We start from the raw sequence: 14,726 nt of genomic DNA, 5'->3' as shown, positions 1-14,726 counted from the left end.
TCTCTTCCTAATCTCTAGAGTACTTGCTCAAGTTCACACGCCCACCCCACCCCCAAATCTTGATACCTAAATGATGGTTTCCCACAACGTAGATGAGAAACAAATTTGACAGGGATGTACTAAACTAATAATTCCAATCTGCCTAGATGTATGACACAATTTGCATGAGGCAGCTGTCTCAGGCAGCAGGTGGTAGGGGGCAGGGAGCAGACAGACCTGCGGGTGCCATGTGGCCTGCCCAGCACTTCCTATGTGAGCCTGCTGCCATCAGAGGCAATGGAGAATACCCTCATGTCTCCAGTGTTGAATAGGACAATCAGTTGTGCACCATCCCCAAAGAGGAAATGCATCACCAAAAGGGAAGACAACAAAGGATACCAATTTGCATAACTTTTGCATGTTAGTTTATATGAATAGCTGCAAATTTAGAAGGAATTACTATAACTGAATGCAATATTTTGTAATTTAAATAGAACCGCAACACATTTCAATATAGCGGGGGAAATTCTGATGAAGTCTGACCTGTGTGGCTGCTCAGGCTGCTGTCCAGGTGCTAACTGTTTATGAGCAACTTTACAGTGGCTCTCCCTTCCCAGGGTTCTTTTATCTTTAAATGGGACTAGAATTGGACAGATTTTCAAACAAAGGGCTAAGCTCTGTAAAATAGCACCATATGAGCATCCTAGTGTTTGATCTGGTCAGCTTTTGTACATGGAACTGGAGGTGAGGGAGAGACCACCTTTGTCTATTGCCTCAGACAGCAAAATGTCTTGTCCTGTGTGGGAAATTAGTATTTTGACATTGCTGTTTCCTGCTAAAGATAAGAAGCCTCCTAGAAGTTGTCAAGCTCTCTTTTCAGGCACTGTTACACTTATTATACAAACACAAATAGACAAAGTTCTTTTCACTCAAGAGAGCTTTGATCCACCAGCTTATTGGGACTTGTTCAGTAATAACAGACACTATTTTGGAGTTGGAAACCTATCGGATCAATATCAAGATGTCAGCTAACAAGTCATTTTGTTATTAAACATGATAGTTAGCATTTTGTTGGAAAGGAGGTTCTCTTGTATGTATAAAAGGTACCCCTATTCCTAAACATATTATTTGGATGCACTGTGGAAGTAATTTAGAAAAATGTTTTAAGTTTTGAATAATTCAAGATTTTTACAGTATTTTAAAAACCAACAACTGGGACTACAAGAGCCCTTATTTTATTTTAATTAGAAAACTGTATAAACCACTTAACAAAATCTGTAAGCAATGTATTAAAATTGTGGTCTGGTGTTGGTGGAGTATGATTCTCTACTCATCCAGTCATATGTAGTGAAGAAAGAAATTAACTCTGTTGTCGCCTTGACAATACAGCACAGGACACTGTGGGATTTAACAGTTTTCATCCAGACCGGGACTGTCTGAGTAATATTGATAAATCCTACAACTTCAAATCATGGTTTAAAATCTTGGCTTGTTTCAAAGCAGTTTCCCAGCTTGGATGAAACAGGAAAGTATGGTCAGTTAAAGACTTCCTAGTCTAATCATGGCTTGTTGTACAGGGGCTGCATGCACAGGCAAAATTCTTGGGCACATCTTGGTTTAATGAACTGAGATATAATCATCCTTTCAAAGCAGGCACTATGTTTAGATGTGATTGTATTCTGTTTTTAAGATTGTTTTAAAGTTACTTATTTTTCAGCCTAATCTCAATGTAACATCAAAGGCTGTTTTAGTTTTATATCACATGCCTCAGGGCTTTAGAAGCGTTGGCCTCAGGCACATGAAATTTGAACCTGTGTTGATTCCAGACTGTGGTTCATTTCCATTCTTAAAATATGTGTAGTTTGGTAAGTTTAGGCTGCAGTCCAGGACATACTTATCTGGTAGCTAGTCCCACCGAAAACAGGATTTACTTCGGAGTAGCCATGCATAGGATTTCACTGTAAATATAGTAATAATATCTATTTTTGACCCCTGAAATGTTCCTCCACACCTTCTTTTTGAACCTCCAGAGATTAGACACTGTTTGCATGACTACATTTTAATATGCCAATTATAAATTATCCAAGTTAAATAACACCCTCAAATTTCTGGAAATTTCTGTGGATATTGCAAATGCAAGAGGGTTTCTCAACATCCACTTATTTTTTTTCTATTACAGAAACAGATTTTTCAGTTATATGATATTCCCATTGCTAATTGTCCAGGTGCATCTTTTTAATGCTATTTTTAAATCCTCTAGCTCTATTCTGCTGAGCAGAGGAATTTCCCTGGCACCCTCAATTGCCTTTATTAAAACTTCTTATCAAAATTTGTGCATGATATATGGTGGGGGACTAGGGAGTCTACAAACATAAAGTATCAAAGTTTAGTTTTCTAAATAAAATTTGTTGGAATTCTGAGATTAAGGATTTTATAAGAGGTATGCAGTATACTTTGGCAAAGGTGTAAATTTTGTGCATAGAATATAGGATAGAAGGTTCATAAAGGTTAGAGAAAACATTATATAATTTATACCTGAGAAAAGTCACAAAGAAGGGGGAATATGATCCGTAGCACAATTGACTGAATTGTTCAGGGTGTGTCTGTCTGATTATTATAAGATTGCTTTTAGTGTTTATATAGTTTTAAGTGACTGCAAAGAAGAAGGCTGAATTGTAAATTGATCTAGCTGAGCTAGAAGGGTAAGTAGCCTAGAAGAGTAAGGGTAAAGAAGTGAGACTAGACATTTCCTCAGATTGGTTAATGATTTGAAAGAATGCTGATGAAAGTTAGAGAAAAGCACAAAAGCGGGACTACAGCTGAATGTCAAAAAGACTAAAGTAATGACAACAGAAGAGTTATGTAACTTTAATTAAAGTTGACAATGAGGACATTGAACTTGCCAAGGATTATCAATACCTCGGCACAGTCATTAACCAAAATGGAGACAATAGTCAAGAAATCAGAAGAAGGCTAGGACTGGGGAGGGTAGCTATGAGAGAACTAGAAAAGGTCCTCAAATGCAAAGATGTATCACTGAATACTAAAGTCAGGATCATTCAGACCATGGTATTCCCGATCTCTATGTATGGATGTGAAAGCTGGACAGTGAAAAAAGTGGATAAGAGGAAAAATCAACTCATTTGAAATGTGGTGTTGGAAGAGAGCTTTGCGCATACCATGGATTGCGAAAAAGACAAATAATTGGGTGTTAGAACAAATTAAACCAGAACTGTCACTAGAAGCTAAAATGATGAAACTGAGGTTATCCTACTTTGGACACTTAATGAGAAGACCTGATTCACTAGAAAAGATGATAATGCTGGGAAAAACAGAAGGGAGTAGAAAAAGAGGAAGGCCAAACAAGAGATGGATTGATTCCATAAAGGAAGCCACAGACCTGAACTTACAAGATCTGAACAGGGTGGTTCATCGACTCAAAGGCACATAACAACAACAACAACAGATTGGTTGACGGGATGAATCAATGTCCAGTTACTGCCTGATAAATAGCTAGGTGACACAGCATCCAATTGTCCAACCTATGGAAAAATACTGAGACTATTAGGAGATGACATAAAGAGCTGATATTTTAGAATTATTCTTGACAGAATGAGGTAATCACAGGTGGTTATATGAAATGAGGAAATACTGAAACTTGCTAAGGCAAGTAAAACTCTTGCTTATGTGTAGAGATTTTTAGACATGATCAAAGAATTGCAGCTTTTGGCCAGGATGTTGGATGACTCTTTTAGAAGTCTAGCATGAAGCAGTATGAATCAGTCAGGGATATGAATCGGTCAGGGGTATATAATCTAAAGTGAGCTCATAGGGAAATTTTTAAATGAGATCATAGATATGGTTTCTCCAACTGTAATCCCTAAAAGTTTGGCATCACAGATAATGCTTTGAGGCTAGACCTAAGTCGCTTTTGCAACTATAGAAGTAGATGTCTGAGGCCAGGGAGTTTGTTTCCTCTTCAGAATCCTGGTGAGAGGTCCCACCTCCAGAGGTGTCAAGTATTCTCTTTTACTCTGCTTTAATCTTATAAGTGTTTAAGGTGGCTGTGGGAGAAGGATGTGAAGAAGGTGTTTGTCTTTTTCCCCCATTGCAAATTAATAAAGTGCCTCAACATTTACTTATCTGCATGTTGGTTGTGTATTGACTTTGGTCGACTTGATGTGTCTGCTGAACCTCTCACTTACAGAATTGGGAATTGTTTGTGAAGCTGTGGCCCCTTTGCAGCTCTTGAATGATCAATAACTTTAATCCTAACAAATGTACAAAAACAAATGATTCCAGCATTATCCAATCACAGGAAATAACAACAATTTGTCATATTCAACAACTGTCATCAATTCCAATTGTTGTGGACAGATCTGCTACTGAGGAGTGGAATTATCAATGAACTGCTAATTTCATCTTTACTAAAGCCTTTAATTCAGTAATGATTTCAGAAGTCAATTTGTTTCATTAGGATGGGATCTAACACAGCTGACGCATATAAAAGCAGAGCAACTGCCTAAGCGTGTTATTTTCTTATTGTCTTTCCTGTCTCTGTATTCTCTAGTTTGGCTGCTTTTTAATATCATATTTGTGTTCCAAAGCTGACATCTATTCCGTTGATAAAGAGATTGGCATGCCCAATCCAGAGATATACAGTGCTTGGCTGGTACTTAGAGCACATTGCTGGATTAATCAATGGGTTCAGCTAGTAAAAGGTTCCAAATGTGTTGCCCCCTTTTCCCCTTGATCTCCAAAGAGAAAGAGTGTGTAGACCTGCATTACATTACACATTGTTGTTTTAAGGAAGGCTGCCCACTCTCCCTGGTAAAGGCTAGCAAGTTGTTTAAATCGAGCTCTGTGTTCTGAACTTTTAGTCTGCTGCATCAGAAAGGCAACCACACAACAGGGATTAGGGGAAGACAAAGTCAGGAAACAAAAAATGGAACAATTACACAGCAACATCAACCATAAACACAGCTTCAAGTCTACAGCTGAGACTTATGCTAGAAACAGACAATGGCTTTTAAGAGAGTTGAAGGCAACACGATGAAGCCATTGTTGCCTATGGTATACTGTACACCCAGGGTCAAGCATCTTATCTGCGGAGAACTGGAAATATAATGGTATTGCCCACCCTTCTGAGATTCTGAACTCCATTTTGAGTAGTCAGCAAAGCCATTGTTTTTAATAAGACTTTTGCGTGTCACAGCATGACATCTTTCTTTTTTTCCTCTCTAGGACTTTCCAAGAAAAAGTTGTATTGCCCACCGTTTGCCCACCCCCTAACGGAAATGCTAATACTTGTATTTCTAGGCAAAAAAAGTTATCCAACTCAGTTTCCATTAACATGATTAATATTATCATGAAATCCCCTGCTTTCACAAGACTTTCTTCTGCAATCTTGTACAATATTATTTGGTTCACATCATTATGGTAAGGGGACACCATTTATTAATCTTGAAGGCATATGGGGTTGAAGCCCATGTACCAGTAGCATTAAGTAGGTAGTTCCACCAGTGCAAAGATTTCTGCTCGTGGAACAGAACTCCACCCCCCCGCATGCCCCCTAAATCTGTTCTAGGAGTTCAGCCAACCTTCCAGAGCAGATTTGGGGAAGGCACTGGATGTGCATGGAGGGGAGGAGAGAGGGGAAGTCCCTCTGCACTAGTGGTAATCCTTGTGCTGATTGAACAAGTTAACTGAATGCTGCCCTGTGTGGAAATTTCAAAGAGCCAACCAACCGTTGGAAGATGCAAGTCATGGAAGATTACTTAAACTCCCCCCCCCATTTTGAACCCTTGTTTCTTTATGCAGGTGATCTTATTTATATGGGCAAAGAGGGGGAACCCACAACCAAAGATGAAATACAGGAATATTTTAGCTGTTGTGCTGGGAAGATTCTTTTGGTTAATTTATTATTATTTGGAGGGGACATCAGAGAAACATATGGGGGTACATAAAACACTGCAATGGGTATCACAGCAACACAGCTAGGAGTAAACTACAGGAAATCCATCCTCTTAAGAGCACTCCTCTGTGTAGTTTATTTAGGCAGCGGGGAATGAGTAGAAACATTATCTCAATCAGCCCATGTGGCCTATATCAGTAGTCTTCAACCTGTTCAGTCCTGGAACCAACTTTCAGCCCAAACATGCATTTTGGGACCCACTCCTTAACCCTTTACAATATACATGCATGGTGGATTGTGATGCTGGTGCAACCTGCCTTAGGTCATGCTGTGACTCAGTTGTGAGTTCCAACTCAACAGCTAGTCAGCAGGCTAAATAGTCCGGACAAGGAAGAAGCTCCTTATCCTAAAGCTTCTTAATGTGCTCTGATTTACTTCTTCTGAAATGTTTTCCTTCTCGGAGTGTAGGGGAAAAAACCAGAATGAATGGGAAGGGGAGGACGAACCTGCCACTCACTCATGAAGCATGAGTGGTACCACTGTAGAGAACAAAAGAGCGTACAATACCATGCTGGATCAGAAGTTTTAATATCCTTCCCAGAAGCAATCTGACCGCTTTCTGGATCTAAAGGTTGCTAATAAGCTGACCCGATGAAGTGGGAGGTCAGCTACCCAGGGAGAAATAAGAAGCTTGCTCAGAAATTCCAATTAAAATCTAGCTCAGCTCTTGTTCCCATTGAAACCACTAGTGACGTTTTAACACAGCGCAGATACCAAACAAAAATGCAATCTGTAAGGTTAGGGTGGTGTGAACAATGTATATTTTCTATATAAGAATTAGTCTGAAATATATGATACATAAACCACTTGCTGAGATCTCTGTTAGGGCCAAAACAGAAGTGATGACAGGTGGACATGGATAAAGTACTTATCTGTGCAAGTGTTCTCCATGAGCCCTGTCACATATGAACACAGTTGCTACATCGTTGCTTCCTTCATGTGCACTGTTAATGTTCCTATAGTGCCACTAGTCACTGACATAGTAAGGGACCAGAGAAGCAGCTCACTTAGGTGTTAAATCAACTCTTTGTTTCTTGTCTTGGAGCAGAATGTGTATGCAGTTTGCTCTGGACCCTATAAAGGTTCTCAGCCACCCTAAATGCAGAAGGATTGTTGCTGCTTTATTGTTATTTCCAGCCCAACTACAAACAAAATGGTTTTGAAATGGCCAATTTGCAAGAAGACTAGCTTTCCTGTAAACAATTTGCTCATTTTCTAGACCAAGAAGTCTAGAGCGTTTAGTGTGCATTGTAATGACTCTTTGTCCAAGTTCCTTTTACAAAAATTCCTGAAAGATTTAGGATGCTTCCAGACTGTCAATATTTTCAACCATACACCAGCAAATTCAGGCTGGACAATTAAAGTTGATTTGGTGTTCTTGTGCAACCCCCAAAACTGGACTTTATGTGGTAAGAAAAGTGATGGGAAAATGAATTAGAAAGTGTGGGTAGCACTTGCTTGATGCAACGTTGTATAACTTCCATGCAAACAACTCAAAATGAATGTTCAGTAAACATCGTCTAACCACCCTATAAATGTTGTGCAAACAAATCAGAATTATACTCAATAAACAGTCATTGCTGGCTTGAGTGTTCACTCAAGTTGGCTTGAGTGTTTGTATCCCTGCAATAAAAGGGACTGTGCAGTTGGCAAGGAAGCCCACTCATTTTGCATTAAACTCGGCTGACCACAGATTAAAAAGATTAATATTTTTAATTCTGCTGTTGCTTTCAAATGGCATGCATTCACCTGAGCCTACCTGTCTCCCTTCCATGGCTCCTCGCATTTCCTTGAACGTTGAACTAAATTCTCCAATGAAGTCATGCTTGCCATTGGAATCCCAGTCCCAAACTATGCACTGAAAGACAAAAAAGAAGAAATGTGACTATTGTTTCTTCCTGTAAAAAGACCATTGGGGTTCAATTTTATTAAAAATGATTGGTTTGCATGTCACAGTAAGCCAAGTTATGGCTTAGCGAGACCACATGAATGTGTCAACTTCCAGAAAGATGATCATTTAATCCTTTTTACTGCTGCACTGTACTGAGCTAAGCCAAGGTTTGGCTTAGTGAGCTGTCTGAACTGGAACTTGTGGTTAAGCTCTCCCTTCACTAACCATGAGCTGTAGCCAAGGTTTGTGGGCACAGCAGTAAAAAGGACTGGGGAGGAGCAAAATGGCTCCAAGCACCTCTCTTGGAGCCCAGACATTCACACAGTCTCAATAAGGAGTCACAGTTTGGCTTAATGTGTATGGCAAACCAGGTCACTGAATCAAACTGTGCACAAGAACTTTCACATTCTTATTTCATCTGTTCCCCATACATTCAGGCAAAGAAACTTAGGATGAGATATTTATTTGTTTATTTCAATGTGAATGCTTACAACACAACAGCAAAAATACATTTCAATACATTGTTATTAGAAATAGTCAAATGCCGATTCATTTCAAAACATAAGACAATCCAAGTGAGCAATTCATTTTGATAATACAAATATTTGAGCATTTTTAATTCCTTTCAAACTAGGCAATATCAGCTGATATAAAATGCATAAAGCAAAGGCAGATATGATAAAGCTTTCCACTGCATTCCGGTATTAACAGCTAACACAATCAGCTGCCAGTTCCTCAAAAGGCGCAAGTGCAGGAAATAGAAAGCAGATTTCATAGAACCTGCAGCAGATGATCTCTCACATGCCCCACAGGTGGGGTTGATGTCCAGTCTCTTCCCCTGGGTGCTGAATGTTCTTGCTGCTTGGGACTTGCCTAAGACCCCCAAATGGACTTCATAACCAAGATCTTAGATCTTTTCCATCAAAGACAAACCATGCTGGTTCCAATTTAACAAAACAGAGATGTTGCAATAGCTTCCTACCCACACATGTGCGTTACTGCCAATTATTTTTAACAGCTCTCAAAATCCAACAATGCGTAGCCCATCTAGTGAATGTCTGTGCAGTTGCCAGGTTCATATGGCAAAAATAGCAGGAACAGAAGGCCTTCACCATCCCTACTGTTCTAGACCTACCTACTTCTAGCATTCTGTGCTTACTCACACAAGGCTATAAGGGATGGAAAATGGAGACAACATAATACCCGTAATTCTGTTCCCCACACCCAGGATCATAACTAAAATCATACATAGTGAAATGGGCTCTTGGTGGATGCACTGGCCAAATGTCACTTTGGCAAAAATGTTTGGAAGTTGAGCGGGTGGCAGCTTTCAGGAAAACAGCACAAAATACATTGGCAAATTTAATCAACTATACCATGCAGCAACAATACATTCATACTGGCAGACATCATCTAATGGAGTGTAATATCTTAAGTGACAGTGCCCATTTCCAGTATGCTGGTTTCAAAAGCAATATGCATTTCCCATTCATTATCTCTCAAAGACACATAATAAGCAGTTGGTACAAATGGTAATTGTGCTGTTGTAGCTAAATAACATATCTTTCACCTGAATTGAAGAGTCAAGCTGGTGGTCTTTTAAAAAACTTAATTAAACAACAAGATGGCCAGTCAGCTGTTTTTGCCGCCCTGCTACTGCACCACACACTGCAAACTGAAGCCTCAAATGCTCCTGGGTCATGACGGCAGGTGATGGTGATGTACTGTGATTTTGTTTCCAGGGACACTGTTGGGGGGGAAAAAGGTTCCCCTATGGGCTGCAGGATAGCAGTAACAGCTGAGCTACTTGCTTGCCTTCAAATTATTGATGTTTTTTAAAAGAAGAAGAAGCACTACTACCTTCCATCCACCTCGTTTAATAGTGAACATGCACATACCTGCACAGAATCATGCACTCAGGCACCCTATTATTTTTTTTTTTTAAATTAGGAACGGAGTAATGATGACAAATAAGTGGGCATAATGAACTGAAGGGAAAATTATTTTGGAGGAGGATTCAATGCATTGAGGATAAATTAATTGAAGACAAACTGATTTGACATGATCTGAGGATGGGGGCAAATTAATTGAAGAATTTATTTGGAGTGGTGGGATGGGTAATTAATTGGTTTGCAGTCTGTCAAATGTAAATTTTAGTGACTATTTCTACATGTGCATCGATACATAGATTTCAATTTTTTTGGTAAAGTTGGGGCCTCTTTTGTTCTCTCTTTTGGTGTTTTGCATCAACTGTTTTTTCAACAATGCATAAATGGCTACACAGGAGTCTGTGCTTCTAATAAAACTATATGAATTCAGAATGCTGTACTGTGGGGTTCCTAGTGGTAAACTGAGGCACCTGTCTCAGATAGATGGTTTTAGGTGTTACTGCTCATTAATTTGAAAAGTTACTTTGAAGATAAAGGAGTGTTTTGAATGGGGAATTTGCTACAAACCAAACATGTTATGCTCTGTGGTTAGGGCCAAATTAATACATGCCGAGGCCCTAAGCTATGTCACATTTGGGAGGCCCCTTAGCATTACCAAAAAAATGTATAAACACTGGACCTCTCCTGCCACTAGAGATGGGAGGATATGTCAATTTTGGTTCTCTTAGTTTCTCATTTTTCCAGTCTTAAAACCAGTTCACATTTCTGCAGCAATTTGCAAATTTTTTAATATGAAAATCCTCCTGGAAATTATTTAGCATTTTAGTGCAAATGTATCCTAATGAACACATTTTTGTATGTAGTTTTGACTATCATTTTTGCAAGCAATTTCTCCTAATATAATTCATTTCTGTATGATATTTTCACAAATATATTCATTTTTATGCACACTTTCCCCTAACATACACACTGCAAAATTTGGATTTGCATATTTTGAAGGATAGCTGTGTTTGGTTCTCATATTGTTTTGGAAACTGTGGGTTTGATTAGGCTTTAAATTTGCATTTAGCTTTAAATGCAAACTGTACTGAAATTCTTTCACATCCCTACCTGCTGCCTGTGCTGTTTGACAGCTCATGGATACCTGGCCTAACAAAAATTTTATATAAATGACAGATATTTCTGCACAGTGTGATTGAGAAACATAAGATGACAAATAATTGTGCAGCCTTTAAGTATATATTTGTCATATCAGAATGATAATGTCTGTTTTAATTTGTTTTCACTGTGACCTTTGTTTTTTAGCCATTTATGTAAAACTTGAAATTTAGTATTTAAAAAAGAAATTAGAGGAGACCTCATAATCTGTGCTAAATAACACATATTTTGTTTTTTTGAACAAATGTTGCCACCACAACCCCATGCCTGCTTGGCAGAATAAAGGTTGGGAGAGGAGATCCAAGCAGATGGATTGATACGGACAGAAAAAAAATTGGCAAGGATTTCCCCCAACTAAATCCTAGCGAGGTTCGGCTGGCCCCTTCATTATCGGCCTTTCGTGCACAGGTGAAGACTGCTCTATTCAGACGGGCTTTTAATTATAGTAGTTAGTTTTTAACTTACTTTGTATCTAACTCACTTAAATTGTTTAAACTGAATATAGTGATGTTTTTTAACTGTTTCTGTTTTATTGTAAGCCGCACTGAGTTCCTTCGAAAATAGGGCGGGGTATAAATGTTTAAAATAAATAAATAAATGCAAAGATTAATATGGATATAATAAATTTTGATATATTAATGAATCCCTACATATACTACCTTTCGGCTGATGAAGACCAACATTTTTATATATGTACAGCCAAGAACAAACTCTTACTGAGAAAAAATCTACTGAGAAGGATATCCTGGTGACTTTTCAGGCTCAAGAAACTCTTCAGTGATTGGGGGGGGGGGAGAACATGCCTCTGAGGTATTCTGTCACTGTTTCACCACATAAGTCTATTGCTTTGCTTTGACCTTTATATCTCAAAGGGATGAAATATGTTTGAATCAGGCACATGAAATACATCTCTTTCTTGAAAGCACAGTTGTTTGGCAACAAGTTTGACAGAGATAGAGAGACGTGCCCTTCTGTGCCCAGGTTTATCTGTTTAGAGGTACAGTACTCAGGAAAAAAAGAGATTGCTGTGAAATTTCCTACCAATTTGATAGGATTTTCTCTTGATATTGAGAGTGGGAGTCCTGTTGCTAACAGAAAAAGAGTGTATCTGGGCAGCAAAGGCTGGGCAGGGAGAAATTCGAAGTGAAGTGCACAGGGATGAAGCCTCTAGTCTGTTTAAGAAAATAGAAATCACCCTTCCCATCCTGTTGTTCTACCAAGGAGTGGGGAGAAGTGGTTTTGATTGCTTTAACCAACTTGCATATACATTAGAGCTGGACCAAAGTACTCAGTCCAATGATTTTCACAGTGTTTTTCTTTTTTTGGAGGAAGTAATAATTTCCCCAAATCCTGGAGGGATCAGATTATTATTAAGATGGCAGGGGGGGTCATCTTTATATACACGGTGGCTGAGAGTTTCTGTTTCTTTCCTTCTTTTACCAAAACAAATAATGGAAAGCCTTACTGCTACATAAAGTGCAAAGGGGGGTAGAGCAAAAAGAAAGAAAGGTCCTACTCACCTCATAGAATCATAGAATAGTAGAGTTGGAAGGGGCCTATAAGGCCATCAAGTCCAACCCCCTGCACAATGCAGGAATCCAAATCAAAGCATTCCCGACAGATGGCTGTCCAGCTGCCTCTTGAATGCCTCCAGTGTCGGAGAGCCCACTGTCTCTCTAGGTAATTGATTCCATTGTCATATGGCTCTAACAGTTAGGAAGTTTTTCCTGATGTCCAGTCGAAATCTGGCTTCCTGCAACTTGAGCCCATTATTCCGTGTCCTGCACTCTGGGAAGATCGAGAAGAGATCCCAGCCTTCCTCTATGTGACAATTATATTTAATATAAGACCACCCCCAGAAATTCTTAAAATGTTCCCAAACCCTAATGTCTCAAAATATCCTTCCCACACTCTCATGGAGGACAGATAGTTTTCTGAAAGTGGAGGAAGGTATTCAGTCCATCTCTAATATACAATAGTGACAACAGCATATCTTAATTATATGTTGTACTATATTTGCTGAGAAGATGTACTCTATTCCAGGGTAGCCACCATGGCACTCTCCAGGTGTTGTTGGACTACAGCTTCCATCATCCCTGTTCATTGGCTGTGCTGGGTTGGGCTGATGGGACATGGAAATTTAACAACATCTGAAGGGTACCATATTGGCTACCCCTGCTCTGTTCAAGACTTGTTTGATTGTTTGCATTGGGTTGTATTCAGTTTAGACCCATTACATTAATAAATCTAAGTTAGATGTCTGTTAACTTCAATGGGGCTACTCTGAGTAGGACTAGCATTATTTATTTATTTATTAGATTTATATCCCACCCTTCCTCTCAGTAGGAGCACTGAATACCATCCAATGCCTTTAAACTGATGCAGAAGTAAATCCTTTCTCCTTGGAGAAAGAGAGGGAACTCATAAGGACACATACTCAAATTCAAATTACATACATTGGTTAACCCACCATTTTTTATATTCACAATCAAGACTGATATTATTCACTAATAGGCAAAAAACCTTGCAGTTTAAGAATGTACCTATAGCCCACAGATATCTCTATCAAATGTTAAAAAGCAGGGAAATTGGTCAGCTATAGTGAATTCACTAGGGGATCAAGAGACCTGACCTCCTCTCTGAGATATTGGACTGCCCTACAAATTTATCAAAATGCAAACACACTTTGGGTTGGTCTTTCACAGTCCAATCCACTTCCTGTGTAGCTTGGAAGAATTTGGTAACATGTGCCTCTGAGCATATGGGGAGTAGTGGCAACACCCGCCATCTCCAAAGATGGAGAATTATATGTTTGTATGTTTGTTGGTGTTCTTCTTACTTTGCTTCTTTCCTGTGTTACTAATGTTTCTACAGAGAATCTAATATAGAAAAGTTTATTTCCCTCATTATTCATCCTAGAAATCTGTGTCAAATTTATTTTTATTAATTTCAATGCCTTTTTATTGGTCAATGTCATATGATGGTGAAGACAGACTTTTGTGTTTCAAAGTGGAGGTTATGTTCTATTTCTATTTTGGGTGCAATAACAGTTGAATCTGAAACTGTAGTTTGATGTAAAATCAGACTGATTACAATATGTTGCTACTTCAGCAACGTCTCTAGCTATTGGAAAAAAGAGGATGCATGTTTTCAGCCTGCTATGTTTAAACCACTTCATTTAAGGCAAGGTAGGCAAGGTCAATTAAAAATATAGAGCATTTTGCTAGAATATATTTCACCTCCCACTGTTTTATCTTGTGCAAATTGAGACATTCCTGATGTACACTGGAGACTATTCTGCAGAATAGTCAGTGCCATTATTCCACAATTATGTTTGGAGGTTTTTAGTGTAAATTTTGCAAAGTGTTGCTATACTTCATATATTCACAGAAATAGAAACAAAAGAAAAGGTGTTCCTTTGCAATTTTAGTGAAGTTTCCTATAGACATATTTAAAATGATCATCTGAACTATATCAACTGTCTTAATAATGTTGCTTCCTCCCTGCTAAAACAAGATCAGCACAGCACATGTCTTCTTTCTATTATTTGGTCTGATTGCAGGTGTTGCCACCACTCACCATATGCTCAGAGGCATGTTACCAAATTCTTCCAAGCTACACAGCAAGAGGGTTGGACTGTGAAAGACCAACCCAAATGGTGTTTGCATTTTGACAAATCTGTAGGGCAGTCCAATATCTCAGAGAGGAGGTCAGGTCTCCTGCTCCCATACTGCCCAATTTCCCTGCTTTTTAAAGTTTGATAGAAATAGCTGTAGGCTATAGGTATGTTCTTAAACCGCAAGGTTTTTTGCCTATTAGTGAATTTCTCTGCTGT

At 38.9% G+C, this 14,726-nt stretch overlaps 1 protein-coding gene across 3 annotated transcripts in view; it reads right to left on the bottom strand.

Moving 5' to 3' along the window:
* CPNE4 (copine 4) overlaps positions 1 to 14,726 on the bottom strand; it is a 294,798-nt gene that overhangs the window by 61,222 nt on the left and 218,850 nt on the right. For all 3 annotated transcript variants that reach the window (XM_061586421.1, XM_061586423.1, XM_061586422.1), the window contains exon 8: positions 7,713 to 7,811. In XM_061586421.1, the coding sequence (XP_061442405.1) occupies positions 7,713 to 7,811 (99 nt within the window). The remainder of the gene's footprint in view (positions 1 to 7,712; positions 7,812 to 14,726) is intronic.

Source organism: Rhineura floridana, chromosome 10 (genome assembly GCF_030035675.1).
Source record: "Rhineura floridana isolate rRhiFlo1 chromosome 10, rRhiFlo1.hap2, whole genome shotgun sequence".
NCBI lineage: Eukaryota > Metazoa > Chordata > Lepidosauria > Squamata > Rhineuridae > Rhineura > Rhineura floridana.
The sequence above is the reverse complement of the archived record's forward strand: the minus strand, read 5'-3'. Positions and strand labels throughout refer to the sequence as shown.